The 26,828-nt window shown below is 49.4% G+C and overlaps 2 protein-coding genes across 2 annotated transcripts; one reads left to right on the top strand and one right to left on the bottom strand.

Moving 5' to 3' along the window:
* Positions 1-3,947: 3,947 nt before the first annotated feature.
* Positions 3,948-13,908, bottom strand: LOC126543434 (uncharacterized). Its single transcript, XM_050190553.2, has 4 exons — positions 13,169-13,908; positions 11,433-12,430; positions 5,447-5,803; positions 3,948-4,252 (listed from the first exon to the last, which is right to left on the bottom strand). The coding sequence occupies exons 1-4, from the start codon at positions 13,906-13,908 to the stop codon at positions 3,948-3,950; spliced, it is 2,400 nt and encodes a 799-aa protein (XP_050046510.2).
* A 3,659-nt stretch (positions 13,909-17,567) lies between these two features.
* LOC140213451 (uncharacterized) lies at positions 17,568-23,560 on the top strand. The gene is made up of 5 exons (XM_072284684.1): positions 17,568-17,784; positions 18,397-18,572; positions 19,854-19,925; positions 21,377-21,852; positions 22,057-23,560. The coding sequence occupies exons 1-5, from the start codon at positions 17,568-17,570 to the stop codon at positions 23,558-23,560; spliced, it is 2,445 nt and encodes an 814-aa protein (XP_072140785.1).
* Positions 23,561-26,828: the final 3,268 nt, after the last annotated feature.

The following is a 26,828-nucleotide window of genomic DNA, read 5'->3' on the forward strand; positions in this document are numbered from 1 at the left end:
AAGGCGATCTCCCTTCAAATCAACATGGCTGCGTCCCCTCCCAACCAACTCCCTAGAGGGCGGCGCCCCCCGCAAAGACAGCAAGCTCTCTTGTACAGTAAATCATTTTGTTTCGGTGGCTACATCGCTGCGGGGGGAGCTGCTGACGTCGCTTACGCATCAAAATGTAAACGCCGACAAAGCCGAACAGGTGGCTGTAGCCATCGCCATGGCCACCACGAACCGTTCCACTATCTTCTCAGACTCGCGAGCTGCCGTTAGAGCATTCATGAAAGGCTCGGTATGCAAGGAAGCCGCTCGCGTTCTCTCTGCAGCATCTTGGACAGGCAAAAAGCACTTAATCTGGTTCCCCGGTCACATGGGCAGCGATGCTCATGAAGCCGTCCCCAACGCCAACGAACTTGCTCACTCCCAGGCGCGAGATCTCACCCGCCGCGCCGGAAGTGGGCAATCGGAGGCTGGGGAATGGCAATGGCACAGGGACCCTCTCCTTACTTTTAACGAGGTCTGCAAGCACTATCAACTAGGGCGTCGGAAGTTTCCAGTTCCACATCCACACCTAAACAGACCACAGGCAATCACCCTGCGAATGCTGCAGACGGAGACGTATCCGTCTCCATTTATTTGCTCAAAGTTCCTAGGCGGCATCAACCCGGGCTGTCCGCGCTGTGGACATCCCAGATGCACTCTTAAGCACATGCTCTGGCAGTGCCTCGACTTGTGCGGGGGCTCAGGGTCTCCCTCTTCGGAGGAAGACTGGCTCCGGCTCGTCACCAGCTCCGCCAAGGAAGAGCAACTCAGGGCTGTCCAGAGAGCCCGCGATATCGCCGAGAGTCTCAACCTCCCGGCTCCGTCGTGGGTGCGGCCCGCAGACGCTGCCCCCTAACGGGGACACTCATCGTCTTCTCAGGACCAAAATAAAAGTTCTTTGTCTGTCTGTCTGTCTGTCTCTTGTACAGTGGAACTGTCGGGGTTTCAAAGACAGGACGAAACGTGCCCACTTAAGGGAGCACATTGACAATCTCGAATACCCCGCCGCTGTCCTTGCACTACAAGAAACCGGTGCTGCGGTTAAGCTCTCGGGCTATAACGCTTTTCAGCGAGACCCGTCCACCTGTCTTCTAGTCAGTAAAGGCTACACAGCGCAGGAGGTTGATCTCTACCTAGATCTGGAATATTCGTACGTGATGGTCTCTGTCCTCCCCCTACGGCGAACAGATAGCCCTGTACACATACTTAATATATACTATATATATATAGTGGGCGATTTTAACGCCCCCTGTCCCATGTGGGGCTATCGCATGGAAGAGCCGCGTGGTCGTAAGTTGGCGGGACTTATATCTACGATGGGCATCACTCTTCTAACCGACCCGGTCCACCCAACACGTGTAGGAAATTCTGTCACTCGGGACACCTGTCCCGACCTTACCCTCACAAAACACATCCGACACGCAGACTGGATCAACACCGAGGAGACCCTCGGTAGTGACCACTGCACACTGAACACCATCATTTACACTCAACCTTTACATCGCCCCCTTGCACAAGCCAAACTTCCCGACTGGAATGCTTTCCGCCAGGCCCTCCCAGTAACTTCTCTCTTGGAACAAGGCTACTCCATTTCTGCGCACGGACTCATGCAAACACTCCGTTCACACGAAAAGCAGATACAGCTTACGGAACGTGCACCGGACGTGGATAACCACCTGATGCACCTCTGGGAAGCTCGCCGCAGCTTAACCAAACGATGGCGGCGGCAGAAACACAATCGTAAACTCCGCGCTCGTATCTCTGACCTTACTCAGCAAGCAGCCGAGTACGCTGCCCAGCTCGCCGACACTTACTGGGTAGATAGATTTAACAGCGCTGCAATACAGATGTCGAGCCGCAACACTTGGTCTCTGAGTCTCTTCTCTCTGAGTCTCTGGTCTCTGAGTCGCAGGGTCTATGAGTCTCTTCAGGAGACTCATAGACCCTGCACAAACACGATCGGAAACCAAGAAACGCCTCACTCGCGCACTACACAACTTTCAAGGAAACAGGGAGCTGCTAGCGAACGCGTTGCGCTCACAATGCCTCAATCAGTATCGAGACCCGCGAGGGATGGACTATTCGTATGCAGGCTGCGATAATCAGGAAACGAATCAGCCTTTCCAGCTTCACACCGACCTTCGCACGGCTCTTGCACGAATGCGCAGGGGGACGGCGCCCGGGAGGGATAAGGTAACAGTCGAACTATTGGCAAACCTTCCAGATCGGGCGTACGAAACCCTACTCGAATACATCAATGCCATTTGGACCGGGGACACTTCGTTGCCAGCCGATTGGAAGACATCGTTGGTAACCTTTATACCGAAGGCGGGGAAATCGGTAAACATAGACAACCTCCGGCCCATCTCCCTCACTTCATGTGTAGGGAAACTTGTGGAAATGATGGTCCGTGACCGCCTCTCGGTATATCTCGAGAGCAAGGACACCTTCGCCGACACCATGTTCGGCTTCCGACCTCATAAGTCGGCACAAGACATCCTTTTACAGCTTCATCACGAGATCCTCTAACCCACAGAACACTCACATAACGACAAGATAGTCCTGGCACTCGATCTCAAGGGTACCTTTGATAATGTTAAGCACGCCGTCATACTAAAGCATCTTAGCGAGACCAACTGCGGCGCTCGTACATTCAACTATATCAAACCTTTCTTATCGGACCGCTTGGCCTATATACGCTTACAAGAGACCGAGTATGGCCCATTTGAGATGGGAACACGGGGCACACCACAAGGCGCTGTGTTGTCCCCGCTTCTTTTTAACATTGCCATGACACATCTCCCGGCACAGCTGGCGGGTGTCGATGGTGTTCAGCATGCGCTGTACGCCGACGACATCACCATCTGGGCTACTACGGGAAACATAGGAGAGATGGAGGATTGCCTGCAAGCAGCGGCGAGCAAAGTAGACCACTATGTCACGTACTGCGGCCGCCAATGCTCCCCGTCCAAGTCTCAATTTGTGCATATTCGAACTTCCCCGAAATGCAAAATCTCAGTTTAGCTTTCTCCCACCAGTGGCTCCATCCGAGAAGTGGAGGAGATTCGAATACTCGGTCTCTTCATTAATCAACATCGCAAGCCAGACACAACGCTTGCCAAACTGCGCAAGGTCGGCGACCAGGTGGGCCGAATGGTTCGCCTTGTTTCCAACAAGCGAGGAGGGTTGCGAAGTAAGGATGCGGTGCGGCTCGCACATGCCTTCGTAACTAGTAGAGTACTGTACTCGACCCCATACCTACGCTTACGGAAACATGACGAAGATTGCTTGGAGGTAGTACTCCGCAAAGTGTTCAAGAGAGCCCTCGACCTCCCGATCTCCACCAACGCGCGTCTTCTCGCGTTGGGGGTGGTAAACACCTATCGGGAACTTCGCGACGCGCATCTCGTTAATCGATACACGCGTCTCGCCCAGACCGTGTCCGGTCGCCGCCTCTTAGACAGGTTACATATTAAACATGACCACCATACGATGGAAAGGGTTCCAGCGCCCGAACTGTGGAGACGCGCCCTCTACGTTCTACCTCTAACAACTAAGATGAACAAGGAGGACCAAAATGGCCGGCGCCAGGCGCGGGCGGATGCCCTGCACCGCCACTATGGCTCTAAGAAACACGTCTTCTACGTCGATATTGCAGGCCCCAACCACTCCGGGGGGGATGGTACACGGCTGCAATCATACACGAGGAAAGACAAGTGGACGGCCTCTCGTTCAAAGCACCCAGCTCACCGCATGCGGAGGAGGTGGCGATCGCCCTCGCAGCCTCCCGTCCCGACTCTAAATTCATCCTCACAGGCTCCCGTGAAGCCTGTCGTAACTTTCAATTGGGATGGATCACTCCTCTCGCGGACAAAATTATTCGCTGCTGTATTCGCGACTGCGATCCAACTCATCGCTCAATCATATGGGTCCCCGGCCACCAAGGCATGCCAGGTAACGAAGCCGACCATGAGGCAGCCCGCGCACTCACTTACCAGGCACCAGGCATCACATGGGAGGACCTTGACCCAGATCACAGCCCTCATCTTTCTTTTAAAGATATTACTGAGCACTATCGTGCCGAACACCGCCGTTACTCGGTTCCTATGAAGGGACTGGGTAAAGCTGGCGAACGAACCCTCCTTAGGCTCTTTACAAACACCCTGCTGTGCCCGGCGGTTCTCAAGCACTTTGACCCTGCTTTTGACGGCCGCTGCTCTTTCTGTGGGGAGGTGGCCGACACCTTCCACATGGTTTGGGCATGCAGGCAAAATCCTTCTCTCCCCCCCATCACCCCTTCCCGAGAGGACTGGTAGGCGGCCCTACTCGGCTGCCATTTCCCTGGAGCTTACGACATCGAATAGCTGTCTTGGCGTGTACAATAGTATATTCGGCGGCAGCAATTGGAAAATATCAGTGGAGAGCATCTCCCGGTGTATGTCAACGGTTGACACATTCAGTCAACGTAGCGTTAAAAATGGACGACAAAAAGAAAATGAGAATACAGCCGGCTACAAATCGCCTTTTTTTGTTTTTGAAGAGATGAAGATTACACAGCAATGCGAAAGAAATATATCCTAAAAACAGGAGAAACTAGAAATCTTTGCCAGTTTCAAACTGGCATTCAAAGTGATTGCCAACGTTGCACCGAAGAACCTCGGACGGAAGCTTGCGGTCCGCTCCGATCCGACAGCTACATGCAAAGTTACACAGCAAAATAAAGAACAATTTAAATATGGGGTTTTCCGTGCCAAAACCACTTTCTGATTATGAGGCACGCCGTAGTGGAGGACTCCGAAAATTTCGGCCAAATGGGGTTCTTTAACGTGCACCTAAATCTAATGACATGGGTGTTTTCGCATTTCGCCCCCATCGAAATGCGGCCGCCACGGCCGGGATTCGATCCCGCGACCTCGTGCTCAACAGGCCAACATCATAGCCACTGAGCCACCATGGCGGGTAACAAAAAACACAAAAATGCTATCGTTTGCGCGAACAACACTCAAGCAACAGAAGGCAAAATGCTACCCTGCCTCAGCTGCAGAGCCGACTTAGCAGAGCGCCTCGGTGCATCCCTTTGGCTTCGTCGTTTTTGCAGCCTCCTTCCTCCCCTGCATCTGCATCTGCATCTGCATCTCCTCCTCCTCCTCCTCCTCCTCCTCCTCCTCCTCCTCCTCCTCCTCCTCCTCCTCCTCCTCCTCCTCCTCCTCATTTTTCAACATTTCCCCCGCATCTGCTTGTCTTTGGAATAACATCTAATGCCCCTTCCCAAAATTTGAGTCAAAACTTTACACTCTCCACTTTCCTCCTTCGCCATCCTTCGTTTATCCGTTACACACGACAAAAAATTCGGTCGGGGAGCTGACCGTTTAGTTATAGCATACTATCGCATTCGAAGAGAAAGCTTGTTCCTCACCTTCCGCCATGTCTCGGCTCCGGAGAAACTCGCTGACCCTGGCCTCGGACGCCTCGACGTTGTCCCGGCGAAAGCTCCCGCCGCCCTCTCCGCGCGCGATCCACGAGTCGCAGACGTAGCCGTAAAAATCGCCGCACGCGTCCCCGCTGGCATTGATCAGACTGGCCAGGTAGTTGCGCGCAGCGAGGCACTCGGCCGTTTTGCAGTCCAGGGGCGACGTGCCGGCCTTGGCGTAAAACATGAGCAGCATGGCGGTGACCAGCAGCGAGAGCATGACCGCGCACACGCAGATCATGACGGCTTGCAGGACATGCTGCTGTCGCTCGTCGACCTCCGTCACGAACGACACGTTCATCGCTGCGCCCGCGAAGGGGACGAATGATGCCGCTGTCACAGTCGCGAAGTCGCGAGATGATCGAACAAGTTTGAATCACGCGCGGCGTGGCGCTAGCAGCAAACGTTAGAACCCGATTCAGCAGCGTCCGCAGTGGCAACGCAGTGTAGCAAGAACACTAATATTTTTTTTTGCTTGAGATAGCGCTTATGGAAGTTTAAGGTGAAGCGGGTGGCGATTGTGCGGTACCCACGGTAGCGCAGATTAGGCTATGTTTCCATCGTGTTGGCAGAACCAGTTACGATTATTATCCAAGTTGACGCGATTCAAGATCAAGAAAGGGGCTGACAGATGGAATAGCACACTGTGGTATAAAAGTTATCAACAGGGATAAGGTGCCTCAGAAAGGCTGGCCAGGAAGCCTTTCTGAGGCACCTTATTTCTGTTGATAACCTTTATTCCACATAAGTTGATGCGAAGCATTTCTGAATAGTATGAAGACGCAAATGCAATGTGAAAGCTTTTTAACTGGATTAGCACAATTCCGGTGATTCAGGTACTTTCCGGGGATCGTCTGTCGGTCTGTGTATCTCTGTATAAGTATTTTGCTGCCAACTTGGGTTACAGTAGTCCATGGTTTAATGGTTAGAGTATCGGGCTGCTGTTATGAGCAAACCGTATTTGAAATCATCTCCTGACAAACTTGGGTGACGCGCATTTGACATCGCGTATGTACTGCTCATCAGTGAACCCATTTCACGCCAACTTGAATTAATGGTTATTTGCCCCTGCTTATCGTGTACAATCGTATTGTGTACAATGCGTCTTATCATTGATTTCTACCTGTGCAAACATATGCAGGAGAAACTTGGAAACTCGAAAACAAGTTAAGTATTGCGCAAATAGCGATCGAACAAGAAATATTAGGCATAACGTTAAGAGACGGGAAGAGAGATGTGGGAATCAGAGAGCAGCGCCTATAGCCGATAGGCTAGTCTACATTAAGAAACAAAATGGAGCTGCTCAGGCCTCGCTATGCGCAGGGCAAATAACCGGTGTACCAACAGTGTTACAGAATGGGTGCCAAATGAAGGTAATCGCAGTCGAGGACGGCAGAAAATTAGGTGGGGTGCTGAAATTAGAAAATCTGCAGGCGCAACCTGGAATCAAGAAGCGTAAGACAAGGGTAATCGGAGATCGTGTAAGAGGCCTTCGTCCTGCAGTGGACATAAAAATAGGCTGATGACGGTCATGATAAAGGGCCGCTCTTCCTTAAGCCCTATTTACCTCCCTTAGAACACTGTTTATGTGAAACTAAGTATGCGTCGTACTTCAATAAACGTCTTTGATGTGAACAAGAATAACCTCGAGCTCTGAAGCGCTAAATTACCTGTGCGGAACGAGCTTTGACTGAAGTGATGTTTAAGCGGACGCTTTATTATGCGATTTAAGCGATCATTTCCCAATATATTACTTCCTGCCAGGGAAACCACCGACTAAACCCTGTGAAAACTTTTTAGAAAGAACATACTCCCAATATGAAAAAGTTTGTCGAGTTAGTTTCACGTTTCATATTGAATACTGTGTTTGAAGCTAACAATTCTGACGTCTTCAACAATAACATCTGACGTCTCCTGCAATAACATATAAAGTGTTTTCCCCTAAATCTTCGAAGAAAATGCAAAAGGTACGAAAACCTTTTATATTCTTAAATACACGAGAAGAAAGTTATTTCGTGACTACAAAAAGACGCGCAATACACTGAATAAGGACAAAGATAGCTAAATAAGACTATTATCTTAATAAATGTCTTAGTTCTGCCGGTAACTTCAGAGTTATATAAGAGAGATTCAAGGAAATAATAAATAAAACCCTAAAGAATAGCAGGGCAAAATTCCAGAAAACTGAGGCCACCGAGAAAGAGATTGCAAACTTGTTTAACAAGCACTTTCTTGTCGTGGGTGCCCCGTCAGAAGATTCTTCTCACATACCTTGCGAAAGTTATATTGCTCGAATGTCCTTTCCACCAGTATTCTTATCTCCAACAAATAAACGGGAAGTTCATGACGTTATTATGTCCCTGTGGCCCAGATGAAGTCAGAACGAAACTGCTGACAGCAGTGAGCGACAGCTTCAGTTCGACTGGCACACGTCTCTAACGTCATGATGATGACAGGCAAGTTTCCCAACAACATAAAAGAAGCTAAGGTGACGGCTCTTCACAAAGGAGGATCATTTGATGACTTAGATGACTATAGGCCGATCTCTATCCCCTCTGGACTCTCAAAGATTGCAACGGTACCACTAATAAAAGAACAATAGAGTTCTCAATAGCTCACAATATAATAGCAGAAGAGCAATACGGATTTTATAAGAATAAATTTGTAGAGACAGCCCTCCTTCTGATTAAGTCGCAGTTATACGAAGTAACGATGGTAGTATTATCGGCCGTAGAAGCTTGGAGACATTCGCTTACTAACTGAATTAACGATCATGGTGTCAGCATGCACAGGCAAAAACATGAACCCATCACACTGGATGACCGCGGACGCTCGCTGTCAAAACGCTGGCGTGAGCAAGCACGGCGTCAGCAGTGAGCTAAGGACCTTCGTGCTGTGTATCCCTTCAACGGATGTTTGCCGATCACTTTCGAGATGTGGCACGTATTGATGGCGTCTCATTGAAGTACGTATTGAGGGCGGAGTAGAAGCCCCCTCCCCTCCCTCCCTCACTACCTCCCAACCTCCTCGCTTTCGCGTGCGAGGTAGAGCCGCGATCGTCAGTTCTCCTTTCGCCGGGTCGCGAAATACGCAATTGCGGCCGGAGCCTAACGCCGCCCCCCCCCCTATTTCCCTCCCATTCCGCAAAGCCTATCGCGCGACGGAAGACTGCGCGTTTGCTTTCCGGAAGCATTCCTCCCTCGCTACCGCTAGATTTAGCCACAATCGTCGGCTCCCTTCGCGTGCTTTCACTCGCACTTACAGCATACGGCGCGCAAAGACGGTGTTATCGCCTTCGTACTTTATGTGGAACATCACGGCGACGGCAGAAATGCGTCTGGAGTGTCCATATAATTGCTATCGCAATAAAAGCCACAGAACTACTAGTTTGTAGCGAATTTCGCTCTCATCCCTGACGAAGCGCCATAAGTGCAAGAAGATAGACGTGACCTCCACAACAAGCATGCTCACGTGCGCAGTTTCGAGCCCTGTCACGATATTTCGCGTGTAGTAGCTTTGGACACCTCGGTGCCTACGTGCTACAGTATTTGCTTGCCACTGTGCAAAGATCGCTGTTGCTCGCGTATACGCCCGACGTGTCATGTGCCGGGTCGCACAATATCTCGCAAAAATTTATTTCCGAAAGTACCACTTTCATATATTGACCGTTTGTGAAAAATTGACCGACCACAGGTGCTATTTGGAAAGGCTCTTTGTGGACAATGCACGGAACGTCAAGAGTTTGTACGGAACATCATGGCGAATCACTGGTATGCGCTGCTCTTCAATATACTTGCTTACCCCAAATTACATCACTGGGTATGTGACACACTTCAATGAACATCTTTGATCTCAATTGGCTATGTGCCGCTCTTCCATTAGGGCTCTTTAACAATAACTTGAGTCACCGGTATGGGCTGCTCTTCAATAAACCTTACTCACCCCAACTTGGATCCCTGGGTATGCGACACACTTAATGAACATCTTTGATGTCAATTTAGGTCACTGGGTATGGAGAACTACGTGTGTCCAACTGGGTAATTTCCGCTCCTCAATAAACCTGGTTAACACTAACTTAGGTCACTGAGTATGTGCTACTGGATATGTGCCCTGAGGTTTCTGGCGCACTTAAATAAACCTGTTATATGCCAACTTGTGTCACTGGGTATGTGCCGCTCTTGAATTACAAAAAAATATATATTTCTCACGTGTTGGCCGGAGTCGAACCCGCGTCATAGATGTTCAGACACCCTTGTATAAAACATTCACACGCGCGCCACGCGGGCACTTTGTTGCGGCGGCGCTAGGTGGCGCCAAGTGTCCAGAGGGAATTGCGAGGGAGGCTCCACCACGCGCCTCACACGTGACGTGTTTCGGCGGTCCCATTATGTTTTGTCGATACGATGCTTCAATGCTAATAGCAGTAATGTCGAGATTCGTCCTGATATGGGTTTTGTCAGATTTTTTTAACCTTTAATAATTTTGCGCTATTTTCGTCTTTTTTTTCTTTTCTGTAGCAGGTGGTGACCGATTAGGGGACCCCATGTGGTGTGACACTCCGAGGTCTACTGCACCACTGCAGTGCAAAGCTAGTGACGCGACGCTACGTCAACCCGACTGCATATTTAATGCGATTAGCATTCTTGAAGTACTACATGAACTTTCATTGGACTATCTCTCTATCTATCTATCTGTCTATCTATCTATCTATCTATCTATCTATCTATCTATCTATCTATCTATCTATCTATCTATCTATCTATCTATCTATCTATCTATCTGTCTATCTATCTATCTATCTATCTATCTATCTATCTATCTATCTATCTATCTATCTATGTGTCTGTGCTTATAACCGTTTCGCCCCAACTTGAGTCACTAGGAATGGGTACACTCCAAAAACGATAATCTTAATCTCCCTTGCTTGAGTTTCCTTTCTCGAAAACTCAGTGCACGTTGCTGACGCTGATAAACTCACGCTGATAACGCGCAAGCCGTATGTGTCTTGGAAGTGCCGGGCTCCCCACATTAAACAAAGGAAATGCGGGCAAGACACATGACAGTTATTGTTGGACAAGATACAACATAAATCGTGTAAACTTTTCAAGAGTGCAGGTTCACTGTCTATTTGGTAGCGCATCGGGCTACCCGTCGTACCAAGATAGATAGATAGATAGATAGATAGATAGATAGATAGATAGATAGATAGATAGATAGATAGATAGATAGATAGATAGATAGATAGATAGATAGATAGATAGATAGATAGATAGATAGATAGATAGATAGATAGACAGATAGACAGACAGACAGACAGACAGACAGACAGACAGACAGACAGACAGACAGACAGACAGACAGATAGACAGATAGATAGATAGATAGATAGATAGATAGATAGATAGATAGATAGATAGATAGATAGATAGATAGATAGATAGATAGATAGATAGATAGATAGATAGATAGATAGATAGATAGATAGATAGATAGATAGATAGATAGATAGATAGACAGCGCCTGGAAACTGCATGAACTACCCTAAGTATCCTAATTGCACTGAAAGAAATGTACATATTAAAAGTGCACTTAGCCAAAATGGGCAAGACACGATGTTCGCAAAATGTTTGCAAATTTCGGCCCCTTCTAGTTGACCTGCAACGTAGGACTGGTGAGACGCGACACGAGAAACAAGACTTACGGATGAGTCGGACTACAAGTTCAGATAAACACCGCAAAGTCGGTGAGCTATTCGACTGAGCTATACGCAAGGTAACCTTTGTAACGCTTCATAATTAACTTTCAAAGCGAATTCGGAGCTCCGACACAGGCCGGGTGTCTGGCTCTTCTCACAACAACAGTTTTGGAACTCCCCTTACTTCAAAGCTCCTTCAGCCATTTTTGCACGGCATACGAACAGTGTTTTACTCACCATAAAATGACCATCGACCCGTGGAGCCAATGCCATCGTTCCCTTCAGCATCCACGGGGGATGCCAGGTGCGTTTCGTCGGCCGGCCCTGTAGATATCCCCGTGTCGTCTGCCTTACCCTCCTTCGGCACATCTCGCGTTTGTTCACCGAGTCTTCTGCGATTCGTTTGCGCTAACTTCGGTGGCTGTGGATGCGTTTCTTGCCGGCTGGCTGGTGGCTGGTGCGTTTGCTGATCCACGGCAGCCTTCCCGCCTCCGGCCACGTCCTTGTCTCGGCTCGCCATCTTGTCGTCCTGGCTGCTAGACGTCGCTGGCGGGGCGGCGCACTGGATCTTCCACGGAGCCGAAGCATAGGCCGCCGCCTCGGTGACCTTCCCATTACGCGACGTATGTGGAACGACAACTTCCTGGCTCACTGCAGGGACGGCAATGCCAACCGGGGCGGCAACCGAACAAGATGGCTGGTTTTGAGATCTGGTCGTCGAGGCAGCAATCGTTGTGTCCGGTGGTTTGCTATGTGGAGCCAGTGCCGAACTTGGCGCCTTGGAAATGACCTCCTCCTCTCCCGGTGCATGAGCAGGAGCTTGGCCATGGCTCACCGCCGCTACAGCTGGACCATCAGATGCCGTGCTTGTGGAAACCCGTCTTGAGAAATCCCATCTGCTCGAGGAAGCCCGTCTTTTGTGGGATCTAGACGACGCATGGTCCTTGGACGCCGTCACGCCAGGTATTGTTGTCGATGACGAAGACTGGTGGCTTTCCTTCGTGGAGGCAGGCTCAACTGTTGTCCCGGTGATCTTAGCAGTCACGGGCGCCGGGGCAGCAGGTCGGACTTCGTCCTGTGGCTCGGACACTGCAGCTCCTAGTGCACACGGTCCAGTTGTCGAAGCCGTCGATGCTCTACGTGTCGCTTCTGAAAAGCTGCTTGTTCTGGGCTTGGCATGACCTTTCTCGGCCTGTGTTTTGGCGTTCGCGTCCTTCTCGGGCAGGCCCTTGGATCTGGTAAAAGAAGAAAGATCGTTTTTCAGATCCGAAGATTTTATATTGTTCAGTGTATTTGACAGCTAGAAAGATAAACCTGGCGAGAATGCCAGAATAAATGCACTAAATGTCTGAGTACATGAAGCAAATAGATGACTAAGAAAAAGTACTATTAAATAACGTGAAAGCTTGTAGCCGCATATTCCAATACACTAACAGAAATACCCTTGCTAATGCGCTTCATGACTAGAGTTTAGTGACACATGACCATTCGCGTCCTAACGACACTCGGCTGTGGAACTTTGCCTATCACGAACACAGCCAGCCCTTTCCTCAAATAGTGAGTAATAAGTCTGGGTGCATAAAGGAGAGTACGGTAGCCGTTACATTTAAGTGATTTCTTTTGAAGGTAACGAATTAGGCGCAGAAAGTTTTCAGCGCAAGAAAAAGACAACGACTGACGGCACACACATCAAAACAGAACTAGCGTCGAGTTAGATTTGTAAGTCAGCGCTGGTCCTGTTTTGATTAGTGTTCCTTCAATACTCGATTGTGTTCTTTTTCTTTTTTTACGTTGCAAACTTCGTTCATAAAGAACCAACTAGGCTACTCTCATGTTCTTCTGCGCTCAGAAATCAAAACATCACTATCGCATGCACGAAACCACGGAACCAACTTGAAAATGCAGCTCTATTGTCTTTAACAGGTTTTAGCGCATACCACTGTGTAATATACTGTCTATATGCCGGCCCCCACCTGGCTGCATAGGAGCTTGGCTTCGGTTCTGTGTGACCAGCCACCGCATTATGCTCAGTCTTTCCCGAAGAGCTGCTCGTTCCAGGTTTGGTAGCATCTTTCTCAGCGTGAGCTTCGGCAGTCGCTTCTTGTTTGGCTCCTTCGTGTTTGGTCCGTTTCCTCTTCGAGGATGATGACGACGACGACGACGACGACGAGGAAGTTTTCAAAGCAGTACTTGGGCGCTTGCCTTCGCTCCTCTCTGTGGACCGGCGAAGCGACATCAGTTCCGCAGGCGCCTCTATGACGTTGCCTTTTAGGTCCGGGGAAGTCGCGCCACCATCCGCGACATTTGGCCCCTTCCGTGAATGACGCGAGGAATGAATTTCCAAAACGGACCCAGCAGACGTTCGCCTCACGCCTCCGCTGCCTTCGCTGAGGCTACCGACGGATGAGCTGCGCCACTTGGACATTTCTTCGAACTTCGCGCCTCCGCTGCCTTCGCTGAGGCTACCGACAGATGAGCTGCGCCATCTGGACAATGTCCGATGGGTAGTGACGCCGGAAGGCGAGGCGCCCTCGGTCTCAGGTTGCTGTCCATCATCGAAACTGAGTTTATTCGGTGGGCTGATGACGCGTACTTCTGGTTCGGCCGCTATGGACGCCCTCATTGCCACGGCTCTGGCTGAGGGCTGCTTCTGGCTCTTGTGAAGCGAAGACTTCCGGCGCTTGCTGCCCGCGTCGGCGCCCTGGTCTTCCATGTATGCGACGAAGTCGGCTGTGCTGTGGAGCGCACAAAACCAGACCGGGAACACGGCACGAGAAGAGGTTCCTCGCGAAGAACGCGTGAGAACGCGCAGTGCACTGGCTGTTGTTGATGATGATCATGGTGGTGGTGGTTATCCCAAACGCTGGCACATGCACGTAATGAATGAGCGGTCAAGAATTGGTCGCTACAGCGAAAACAAATAAGAGCGAGAAAGCATTCAGTAGCGAGCATTGTTCCGTTTTCTCCGCGGTAGAAAAGTTCTTCCGCGTCAAATTAATATCGACTCTATAATCTTAAGTAGCGATGAAATGAAACAATCACTAGAAGAAATCGCGAAGGGATTAGAAATTAGATTTTCTTCTGTCTTGCCAAGTTGTTCTCGCTTAGGAAGGGCATCAGATGATTTTACAGAAATATCCATGTTAGAATTGGCTGAGATCGTGGAGCGACTTCCAGATTCAGCTCCCGGTGTGGATGGGGTAACATCTACTATGATCAGAATTTTATTTAAGGAAGCTCCAGATGACCTTTTAGCTATTGTAAATTACTCAATTCGCTTCTCATGGATTCCGTCTGCGTGGAAAATTGCTAAAATCATCCCTATTCTTAAAAATCATGGGGAAGGATATACAATAGATAACATTAGGCCAATTGCGCTAACCTCAAATTTGGTTAAATTAATTGAAAGAATTCTATATGCCCGCATGATTAAATTTATACAGAACAAGGACTTGCTTAGCCTCTGCCAAATTGGATTCCGACCATCATGTTCAATTTGGCATGCTCACGTGGACCTAGAAAGCAGAATAAAATTAGCACGGCGACAGAGGCAAATAGGTGCTCTTGTGACATTAGACATTTCCAAAGCCTACGACAGTGTAGAACACTTAATTTTATTAGATATATTGCGAAATCTAGAGATTCCAAATTACTTTTCAAACTGGATTGGTGAATTTTTAAATGGAAGAACATTTCACTGCAGTCTGAGAGGCGTTTCCTCGAGTATATATAATCAATCACGAGGTGTTCCTCAAGGAGCTGTCACTTCACCATTACTATTTAATATTCTGATGTGTTCCATTCCTCTACATCAAGATGTACAAACATACGTATAAGCGGATGACATTGCTTTCTTTGCATCAGACAGTGATATTCACTCTCTATATTATCGACTACAAAACTACCTCAACGCCATAGAAACCTGGTTAAACAAAATTCGCCTTTCTCTTAGCGTTAGAAAATGCTCGATATTGGTTTTCCCTCTTAACAATCCCGTTAATATATCGATATCCTATCGCCTCGAGACTATACCTCAAGTGGAGTCGGTGAAATACTTAGGTGTAGTATATGACGGTTCCCTCAGCTGGCTCGGCCATATTGACCATATAGTTTAAAAAGGAGTGCGAGCAGTTGGTATGCTACGTAAGCTGTGCAACAGTCGGTCCGGAATGCGGAGAGATCCACTTTTAATGATATACAAAATGTATGTACGGCCCATTTTAGAATTTGGATGTGTTTTATTTTCTGGTGCTCCAGCTTATAAATTACGTCCTCTTGTTCTACTTGAGCGGGAAGCCCTACGACTGCGTTGCGGGTTACCGAAATATGTTGCCAATAACATATTACACCAAGAAGTCAGGTTGCCCTCAATATTGTGTAGATTTCGGTTACTGACGGTGCAGACAGTCTTAAAATTGTATGAATCCCCTATTACAAGATTGAAATACATATTCATTTCCCAGCCTGCACTTTTCTTCGGAGTACACTGGCATCGTTTTCATACACCACAGGTGGTCTTCGTACAAACATTGATAAATCCCTTAAATGTACGTCTCCGGGAGGTACCGCCTACTTGTGATGTGCGAGAGAACCTACAAATTATATATGATGACATCTACCCAAATAATGCAAAACATCTCCCTTATAATATATTAAACGGCTTATTACAGGACCATTTATTGAGTTTATCTATAAGTACGGTCATTGCGACAGACGCCTCACAGTGTGAAGAAAAATCCGGAATTGGCATTTTCTCTCCCGCTCTAGACTGGTCATTTGCAATCAGGATTCCGGACTTCTATTCAGTATTTTTGGCTGAATTTCTAGCTGTAGTCCTAGCCTTACGCAAACTAAATTTGTCAATATCGGCAGTAGTAATAATAACAGATTCTTTATCCTTATGTTCCTCGCTCACAGCAAATGGGGTCACTAACCTTTTACGTACATTTCATTTTCTAGTGCCTGCCCACATAAATTTAATTAGATTGCTTTGGGTGCCTGGACATAAAGGATTAGTCATGAACGAAATGGCTCACAGTCTCGCGAGAGAGGCCCTCAGTGCCCTGTATTACCATTACTTCCTACAATAGCTTACCTGACGACTACTAGATTCAGGAGATATACAATTACTCAAGACTTTTTGAACCCAGCTGTAGCTAATTTTTCAGAATATCGACACCTCCTATTCCCTTGGCCCAAAAATTACATTCACACCAGAAAAACTGAAGTCATCTTTACCCGATTACGTTGTCGAATACCAAAATTAAACTTCTATCGTCACAGGGCTGGTCTGGTGCCCTCCCCTCTGTGCCCAGTCTGTGGAGAAGATGAAACAATAGATCATTTTCTCATATTCTGCCGCCGTTTCACTTCTTTAAGAAAAAATCTAGAATCAAGATTTACACAGCTTGGTTTGAGCTTTTCAATTATAAATATCCTTTCTCTAGGAGCCTCCTCTCTTGGAAAGTGCCACAGGGATATTTGCTCAACCGTGGAGGATTTTATAAGTGCTACAAAGACATTGTCTTGAATTCTTAAACATTTTATTTTTGTTCATTTCCTCCAGTTAGCTTTACCAATTTTTGTCTTTTAATAAAGATAGCCTAATTTCACCCAAATCTTGGCCAATCCCCCACAGTGGGTGTGCGCCATCGCATAAGGAATACCATACCATACCATACCATTCAGTAGTAATGTCCCTAGAGATAGCCGTCTTCTTGGTTCTCATAATGACCTCTACATTGCACTTTGTGTTGCAACTAGTTCATTTTATTCAGTACGTAGCCTTCAAGATAAATGACACCAGGGGTCACACCACTACCTATCAGAGGCCAGTCACTGAGAAGTAGAAGCTCATGAGGCTGGTAGGCCAAGTGGAGTAGCGGCCTTGAGTGTTCGTTAGGCAGCATGCTAGAGAAGTCCCGGACCAGCGCCGATTGTATAGGGCGCTACGCGCCATGCGTTCTATATATATATGGTTGTGGAATGAAGGTGTGAGCATTCGTTCGGTCAAAGGGCTCCGAGTCACTTGCGTAGACGCGGCTAGCGTCGGTCAGCTCCCTACATCGTACATGGTGTCAGATGTGGTCGCCGTTCGCTCTCTAATGGCGAACAAGCCGGACGCTGTGTTTGCCGGGGTACCTGGACTCCAACAGCCATCGAGCTTCGACTTCGCCGACCCAAGTGCATGGTCTACCTGGATTGAGCAGTTCGAGGACTATGCCCACGCTACAGGAGGGGGACCAGCTACCGAGGGGGACTCGCTACCAGGTGGCCGAGCTGAACGGACGTGTCCCTTTTCGTCTCCGACAGTCACTGTTTTCCTTCTGTTACTTTGGGCCTTAGGGCCCAAACGTCGCATTGACCGTGGCCATGGATGACCCAGAGGCAGCCTTGAACGTTCCATTACCCGAGGACATGGAGTTACAGCAGTTTGAAGACGCCCTCACGCCAGAGGATACGCCAACCCTAACGAGCACCTCGACCGACGCCATGGTAGACGCCACCGCTTCGAGGAAGGCGCCGTTGCATCCAGACGTGAATCCGTTCGCTCCACTTGCTGAACCTGAGCCACCAAGGGGAAGCAAAGGCAAGTGCGATGATTTACTCGTCTCAAACCTACTCATTGTACCCACCGCCAAGCATGGGCAGAAACGCGCACGCGGAACCCTGTCCGCGATAGCTGCAGCTGCAGCAGCTAAACCCAAGGCTGCGTTTCGTCATGGCGTCTCTCGCTACAACGGCAACGCGACGCCAGAGTTTAACGCGTATGACTCGGACACGGCGTCTACTCACGAAGATGACAGGGAACAAGGAGCATGGAAGACCGTCACATATAAACGCCGCAATCCAGGGAAGAAACAAGTGAACGCGCGCGCTCAACGCCATTCATACGCTCACACTGTGATCCTAAAACCTCAGGAGCCATACAGAATCATGGATGAAAATTTCATTGTTATTGATGAGGCAATCTGGAATCACATTCACAACGCTCCCTCAACGCATGAAAGGGAAGCTGACCCGATCGTTCAGATCAGATATTTGGACAGGAGTAATCAAATAGCGGTTGACACCGATGATCGCGACACGCGAGATGCCCTTCTGACTTTAATACAGCTTCCAATAAATGGCAAGCCAACTGCATTTCAAGCATACGAGGCCGTACGAAAGGATCAAATCCGGGGCATTATTCGCAACGCAGGAGGGATGACTGCCGAGCAGCTTATGATGAACCTGCACTGCCGGAAGTGCGACATTATCAGCGCTCGCCCCATTGGGGAGAAAGGCACAGCTGTAGTCACCTTTAAAGGGACTAGCCTTCCATACAAAATTGGGCTCAAGTCTTTCACAATACGAGTCTACCCATTCAAGTCGCAGGTCTGCGCTTGTGAGACGTGCCACAAATTAGGACACGGAAAACAGCATTGTCCGAATTTTAACAGCCCGCGTTGTGCCACATGTGGCGGAAAGCAGCATGGCAGTGACGAGGTCTGACCGAACCAGGGGCCGAAATGCCGCAATTGTGGGGGTAAACACCTTGCAACGGCTCGAGACTGCCCCCAGCGCATCATCATCATCATCATCATCATCATCATCAGCCTGGTTATGCCCACTGCAGGGCAAAGGCCTTTCCCATACTTCTCCAACTACCCCGGTCATGTACTAATTGTGGCCATGTTGTCCCTGCAAACTTCTTAATCTCATCCGCCCACCTAACTTTCTGCCGCCCTCTGCTACGCTTTCCTTCCCTTGGAATCCATTCCGTAACTCTTAATGACCATCGGTTATCTTCCCTCCTCATTACGTGTCCCCAGCGCATAAACATCAACAAACAGCTGCGCGTGAAGTCAAAACGACCTCAGAAGCAAAGCCAGAACTCCATGGGATCACAACCGCAAGCTCATGAGCGCCCTCAAAAAACAGTGACCATGAGACACAACTTTTACACTGGGCCTCCCCGCGCTCCATCAACATCAACTCCTGCGATACCGCCGGAAAATAAACCGCTTTCCGACCACGGCAAACATACATTTGCTAATGTCGTCAAGATGGCTAACAGCGAAGCGTTAGAACACGCGAAAGCGAGTCATGCCAGAATTACAGGTCAGTCTGTCCCCGCCTCACTCTCAGCAAATGAAGGTGCACGTGTTCACGGACAAGTCCATAAAACTACCTCTCGAGCCCTCACTGTAGGGGCACCAGAGCAGAGCCAGCATAAGCTGCTAGAAACGCAGCCAAAACCACAAATTCAGCCTGACTACGAAGCCATCTTCTCTGCACGCCTGGCACAAATGGAACACAACATCATGTCAAGGGTACAAACGATGATAGAACGAGCTATCGAAACATGCGTTCGCACCGTCATGGGGCGCCTAATGCTCAATGGAACGCTCTCCTTCGGAGGTCCTACCACGGCCGCATCAGTTAATACGGCGCCTTTGCTGCCTGTACAGACAGCTCCGACGCAGATGGCTCACACACAACATGGCTCAGCTAATCACTCAAGTTAATGTTCGCGGTCACGGTCGGGATGTGGGGGGAGCCATCCCGACCGTGATTCAGTGGAACTGCCGCTCCCTCAAGAAGAAAAAAGCAGACATGATTTTACGCTGGGGCCTGTCTCATAACAGTCTCAGACCCGCCGTTCTGGCATTGCAGGAGGTGAACTGCTTCATTCCACGCTTACCATACTACGAGGGCTATGGCTTTCCCGAAGACACCGTCACACCTGTGTGCACAGCTGTGTATGTGGATCGAAGACTCACCCACACAAAGCTCGACACTGAGCCTTGGTGTTCGAATATTGCTAATGTTACCGGATTCAACTCACGCCCGAAAGAATAATCATTGTTTTTTCCGTGTACATACGTCCAGAAAATGCACGAAGGAAGACTAAGCGCTCCTCGGTAGATTTTAGCTACCTACAACATTTTCGGAAGATCTATCCCAAGGATACAATTCTTATCTGTGGAGACTTCAATGCTCAACACGTAGCCTGGAACTATAATAAGTGCAGCCCACACGGTCGTCGTATCATGGAAGAGTTTGACCATTATGGACTATCGCTCCTTAATCTGCCGCAATCCCATACGAGGCTCGGACAGGACACAAGGCAAGCAGACACGACGCCAGACTTAACATGGTCCTCGAGACCCAGAACCTGCCAATGGAAACTTCTAGAGGACCCTCTTGGCAGTGACCATCTTCCAATTGCCATCACAGTGAGAACACATGGTTCCTCGTGCCGCCCGTCGTCTTACAAACGGGATTGGACGATTACACACTGGGACAAATATCGGACGCTACCAGAAGAAAACGGCCCAGTTAACAATCTTGACTCCTTAACGCAAGCTATGGCACGTGCCAAGCGCACAGCAACTAAGACGCTGCGGGTTTCTCCGGACCAACCTGATCCGGATAGGCACCTCCTGCATCTATGGAACCGCAGGCTCAGACTTCTGTCTTCTTATCGAGCGAAGGGGCGTCCCCGGACATTACGAACTAAACTACGCTCTTTACAAGAGGAAATCGAGAAGTATACGGGAGAGCTAGCTTCCCAGCATTGGATGCAGGTGTGCGAGCAACTCAACGGATCGACTAATTCAAGCAGGGCGTGGGCTATATTGAGATCTCTTCTTGGGCAACGTAAAACCTCAGGTGCCGCAGCCCGTGTTGCCATGAAAGAAGGCATCACCAATTCCGAACTTGCAGAGAAAGCGGCAGATATATTTTTTCCCCAGTCAAATAGTACCATAAATAGAACCTATGCGAGGGACGATGACCAAGAGGGACACGATGATCTAAACCAGCCCTTCACGGCCAGCGAGCTCGAAGACTCCATACGCAGAATGAACACCAGTGGCGCACCAGGGGTTGATGGAATCACGGCAGCCCACATCCAAAACCTTACCGAAGGATGCAAAATTACTCTTCTGGCGGAGTTTAACCGTATATGGAAAGAAGGAACTCTCCCAGGAGAATGGCGCCACTCTATTGTCAAGCCTATTCCGAAACCGAGCAAACCACCGAACTGCCTAGGAAACTTAAGACCAGTTTCGCTCACGTCATGTCTGTGCAAACTTTTGGAGAGCATGGTGAACGCAAGGTTAATATGGTGGTTGGAGGTAATTTGTCTTCTGCCTCACACTCAGTACGGTTTCCGGCCTGGTCTTTCTGCTCAGGATATTATGATCCGCCTAAAAGAGGGCGTGCTCGATGTCTCGTCCTCGTGTCCTCGCATAGTTGTTGGGGTGGACATCAGGAAAGCTTTCGATAGCCTTCCCCACGCCTCTATCATGCAGGCGATACAAGAAATGGGCATCAAAGGCAACATGCACAACTTTATTGCTGCGTTTCTCCAAGACAGAACGTTTCAAGTTCAAGTAGGCAGCGACCTCAGCTCCTATCATCATAACGGGGTTGGAGTCCCACAGGGAGCCGTAATCTCTCCAACATTATTCAACATCGTCTTAGCAGCCCTTCCTGCAAAACTTGAGACAATCACAAGCATCGAGCACGCTATCTACGCAGATGATGTGACGCTGTGGATTACGCGAGGTTCCCTAGGAGAACGAGAGGAGGCCCTGCAGACGGCGTTGAATACCATCGAGAGCTTCACGAGGGAGATAGCGCTTACACTAGCACCAGAGAAGACCGAGTTTGTCGTTATCCATGGTGGGAAAAGGTCAAAGTCAAAGGACGAGGAGAAAGCAAGCGTCCATTTCTCGATCGGACAGACACCCATTCTAAGGAAGCGGGTCATCCGAATACTCGGAATGTTTTTAGACGAGCAGTGTATATCTATAACGTGATACAATCAAACAGTAAAGGTCACCAAGCAGGTCTCTCAAATCCTCCGCAGGATTTCCAAGCGTACAAGGGGCGTTCAAGAAAAAGAAATGAGACACTTTGTGCAGGCTTTCCTGCATTCTCGCATCCTGTATGGCGCCCCTTTTCACCCCATCACTCGAACACAGCTACATTCTCTGGAACGCCTCAACAACGAGGCAAGGAGAGTAATGACAGTATTGCCAAAGTACACGCCACTTTCTGCACTCAAGAGCTGCAGCGCTTTGGGTGACATCGCTGATCTTATTTCAATGCACGAGCATACTCATGTGACACGCCTCAAGTCCACAAACGCAGGAAGGGCCACATTGGTTAAAATTGGGCATGACATCTCTAACCTTCCGGCGCTTCCACGGATATCTCCCCCTTGGGAGCACGTACCAATTGCGGATCCCAAGCCACTACCGAAGAACATGGGACAAGATCAACTGGCAAGAAGACAGGCCCACGCCAAACGCCATAAGAAATATACGCAACAACTACGTGAGTGGGGCAACGACAACTCTGGCAGGTGCCATATAGTCTATGTGGATGCCTCTATCGGAGGACCAGAGGAGGAGCCAATGTTCACTACGGCGTGGACAAATATGGAAGCAACCGAACGGGGCAGTAAACTCCACCTCACAAGACATGTCGTTCAGAGCTCTACGGCAGAACTGTATGCCATCCTAGATTTTGCCAAGCATGCTGAACACACTGCCAACAAACTTCCAAGAGATGCTAAGCACCACTACAAAGTGTTTACGGACTCTCAAAATGCCTTTAGAGCTTGCCAGGACACTCGCACAACCACTGCTGTGGTACAACAACTCCGCCTCCACGTGCGTCGTCTGCGTGACCAAGGTCATGATTTTCAGTTACACTGGATCCCGGGGCACACGGGTATACCAGGAAATGAACGGGCCCATCGACTAGCGCGCGCCACGCTACTATCCGCGCTGTCGAAACCGCCCGAACAATTACTGAACAACGTACCTGAAGACACGGAAATACACAGTCAGTGGTACGATCCCATGGAAGCAATAGCCGAAGCCAAGCGCCACCGACGCAGCTATCTCTTCACTACGTCCAATCCCATGGACATTCCTCCCCTTCCCTCCCAGGCTTATACTCGTCGGCAGCAGGTTCTGCTCCGGCAGGTACAGACTGGCACCCTCCTTACTCCCTTCCTCGTGCAGCGTTTTCGCAGAAAGGAGGACCGTCGTGGCCTGGAATGTTCGCGTGCGGGTACCTGCAGCCCCTGCAACACCAGGGCGGACCTCGAACACTTAATCTGGGACTGCCCGCTGTATTCTGGCCCTAGGCAAAGGGCCCTTGCTTCGCTCCCAACGGAATGGCGACCAACCTCCCTACAGACCTGGGCGCTAGCGAGATACTGCAGTGCTGCGACCGCCAACGAGCTCTGGCGGTCACTGTACGAATTCCTGGATGATCCTGAGCCTCCAGCCACTGGGACCAGGCTTCTTCATCTCGAGCGTACCAGCGAAAGCATCAGACCCCATGATGTAGATAATTAAGTCTCCAATTATTCCCCTTACCTCCTCACTCCCGCCACTCCCCAAACCAATTCACCGCAGCCCTTTAAGGGCAAAAATGTGAATAAAGACGTGTAAACAACAACCAAGCTACCGACGAGGTTCGGGTACGAACGCTTCTTTATTGCATGGGTGTTCAAGGTCGACGCGTGCTGGTGTCTTTCAACTTGTCGGCCGAAGAAGTTCAGTCGTACAGCGTTGTTAAAAGCAAGTTCACCTCGTATTTCGTGCACCCGCTAAACGAAGTTCACGAGAGTTATCGTTTTCCCAAGCGGACGCAGCAAGAAGACGAGAGCGTCGATGCCTTTTATTCCGCGTTGCGAAACATGGTAAAAACATGCAACTACGGCTCAGCCTCCATTGAGGACAGGCTCGTTGGAAACCGATTTATTGGTGGTCTGCTGGACAGCAGGTTATCGGAACAACTCTGCCGTACTTCTGACTTGACGCTCGATAAAACGCTTCTGCATGCACGGCTGCACGAAGATGCGGAACGAGAAAAACGTGAACGAGAAAGCCAGTTATCTGGGCCAGTCGCCGTTGATGTAGCGAAACACAGGCCAACGAGAAGGCCGTCACGTAATCAAGCGTCGGCAGCAAGAGAAACGCTCCTCGCCGGCGCGCACAGATCGTGTCACTTCTTCGGACGAGATGAGCATCAGCGGAAATTTTGTCCTGCCAACAAAGCTGTTTGCAAGTTTCGCAAAAAGAAAGAACATTTTGAAGCAGTTTGCTTAGCCAAACAGCGCACGCAAAGCCGACAGTCACATGCCATCGAGATGCACGCTGTCAAGAGCAGTCATGAGGCAAAAGGCTAAGTTTGTTTGGGTCCACGTGAATGGAGTCCCACTCAAATTCAAGGTCGACTCAGGAGCAGAAGTTACCGTCGTTCCAAGCACTTTTTCAGGAGTACCGTCGCGACTCGAAAAACCGGAGGGTCTTCTCACCGGTTCAGGAAATTGCCCTTTGAAAGTAACAGGCCGATTCACAGCTACGTTGGAGTGGAAGAGCCGCACCTGTGTACAGTCAGTATACGTCATGCCTTCGCAGTCTACACCTCTACTAGGCTACCCTGCTATCCTCCCATTGGGAGTCGGGAAGTTCATCGACGCCGCACAGCGACATGAAAAACAAGCTAGCTCTGCAAGCGACGCAACCCCTGTCCAGGACATCTTCGAAGGGCTTGGTACTGTACGGAAGGAGTACACTATTCGACTCAAGCGAAATGCCAGGCCATTTGCTCTCAGTGTACCTCGCAGAATTCCCATTCCTCTGTACAACCAGGTAAAGAAGGAGCTGCACCAGATGGAAAAACAAGGTGTCATCAGGCGCATTACGGAGCCGACGCCATGGTGTGCCGGTCTGGTCGCAGTACCGAAGGCATCAGGCGGAATCCGAATATGTGTGGATTTAACGAAGCTCAACAAAGAAGTTATCCGTGAAAAGCATGTGCTTCCTACGGTCGAATGGGTACTCGGGCAACTGGGCGACGCCAAAGTGTTCTCAAAGCTCGACGCGACTGCAGGATTTCATCAAGTGCGATTGTCCCGAGAATGCCAAGAGTATACCACATTCATCACACCATTTGGACTCTACTGCTACGGTCGTCTACCTTTTGGCTTGACTTCAGCACCGGAATATTTTCAGAGAGAAATCGCTCGAATTCTGGAGGGGCAACCGAATGTTGTCAACATGATAGATGACATTCTGGTTTTTGCCAAAGATCGAGAAGAGCACGACAAGCGACTTGCGGAGGTTCTTGAACGTCTAAAGACAGCCGGAGTTAAACTCAACAAGTCAAAATGCTGCTTCGGTCAAGACAAAGTAGAGTTTCTGGGTGTGGTGATCGACGCCAACTGTATCTCGCCAAGTACCAGCAAACTCGAAGCACTGCGCAACTTGGAGCCACCTAAGGACGTCGCCGGGGTTAGGCGATTCCTCGGCATGGCTAATCATATGGGTCGCTTCCTGCCCAACCTTTCGCAAGCAACCGCCCCTATTCGCACCTTGCTAGGTGAGAAAAATGCATGGCAATGGGGACCGCTTCAAGAGACCGCTTTTTATCAGGTAAAAGCGATGCTCACCTTGGACCTGTGCGTCGCTAAGTATCATCCCTGTCGTAATACCATTGTCTCATGCGGCGTGAGCTCATTTGGATTGGGCACGGTTCTTCTGCAGGAACAACCATCAGGTGAGCGATGCGCGGTAGCGTTCGCATCCAGGTCGCTTACTGAAGCGGAAAAGCGCTACAACCAAACAGAGAAAGAAGCGCTGGCGGTAGCATGGGCAGTGTACCGTTTTGACCAATATGTGTGTGGCCTAAACTTCACGGTAGAAACGGATCACCAGCCGCTGGTAACACTACTTGGAAACGCTGACTTCGACACGATGCCCCCACGTATTCAACGGTTTCGCATCAAGCTTATGCGCTACCAATTTAGCGTGGTCTACATTCCTGGCAAACAGCTAGCCACTGCGGATATTCTTTCAGGGGCTCCGGATGAGAAGCCGTCGATTAGTGTGGTGGATGCGGTAGAGGAGTTTGTTGAATTTCAAGTTGCTACGGTCACAGAGACGAAACTGGTTACTGTAGATGAGGTGCGCAGGCACCAAGAACTGGACTGGGAATGCAACCAGCTCGTCAAATACTGCACTCAAGGTTGGCCTCGTCGGGACAGGCTTCCGGAACACCTCAAGAAGTACTGGAGCCATCGAGGTGATCTCTCTTTGTGCAACGGCATCCTGCTAAAAGGTAATCGCTTTGTCATCCCAGCTTTGCTGCAAAAGGATACACTCGAATTTATCCATGAAGGCCACCAGGGAATGAACCGATGCCGACTAAGGGTGAAGGATTCCGTGTGGTGGTATAGACTTTCGCAGCAAATACGTGATAGAGTCACTCCCTGCAGACAGTGTGCAGTCACAAGAGCGCAAGGAAGAGAGCCTTTGGTCGTAACGAAGACTCCAGAACAACCGTGGCAAGAAGTAGGAAGGGACTTGTTTAGTTACAAGGGACACAATTATCTACTAGTAGTTGATTATCGTTCTCGATACCCTGAAGTCATCTACATGCGAAGCACGAACTCTGAGGCGGTCATCAATGCAGTCAAAAGCATTTTTGCTCGTTCCCGCCGTAGTACGAAGTGATAATGGACCGCAATTTGCTTCACGAGCCTTTGCAGCTTTTGCGAAGTACTATGGCTTCCAACACATCACCTAAAGTCCAAACTACCCGCAGTCAAATGGGGAA

Source organism: Dermacentor andersoni, chromosome 10 (genome assembly GCF_023375885.2).
Source record: "Dermacentor andersoni chromosome 10, qqDerAnde1_hic_scaffold, whole genome shotgun sequence".
Taxonomy (NCBI): Eukaryota; Metazoa; Arthropoda; class Arachnida; order Ixodida; family Ixodidae; genus Dermacentor; species Dermacentor andersoni.

Coding starts and splice junctions, on each gene's coding strand:
- LOC126543434 (XM_050190553.2), bottom strand. CDS start 13,908: ATGGAAGACCAGGGCGCCGACGCGGGCAGCAAGCGCCGGAAGTCTTCG. Junction 12,431..13,168: donor CCAAGCTCCTATGCAGCCAG/GTGGGGGCCGGC, acceptor TTCTTTTACCAG/ATCCAAGGGCCTGCCCGAGA. Junction 4,253..5,446: donor GAGCCGAGACATGGCGGAAG/GTGAGGAACAAG, acceptor ACCTCCCCACAG/AAAGAGCAGCGGCCGTCAAA.
- LOC140213451 (XM_072284684.1), top strand. CDS start 17,568: ATGGATGACCCAGAGGCAGCCTTGAACGTTCCATTACCCGAGGACATG. Junction 17,785..18,396: donor GCCACCAAGGGGAAGCAAAG/GCAAGTGCGATG, acceptor TTCGCAACGCAG/GAGGGATGACTGCCGAGCAG. Junction 21,853..22,056: donor CTAGCACCAGAGAAGACCGA/GTTTGTCGTTAT, acceptor AATCCTCCGCAG/GATTTCCAAGCGTACAAGGG.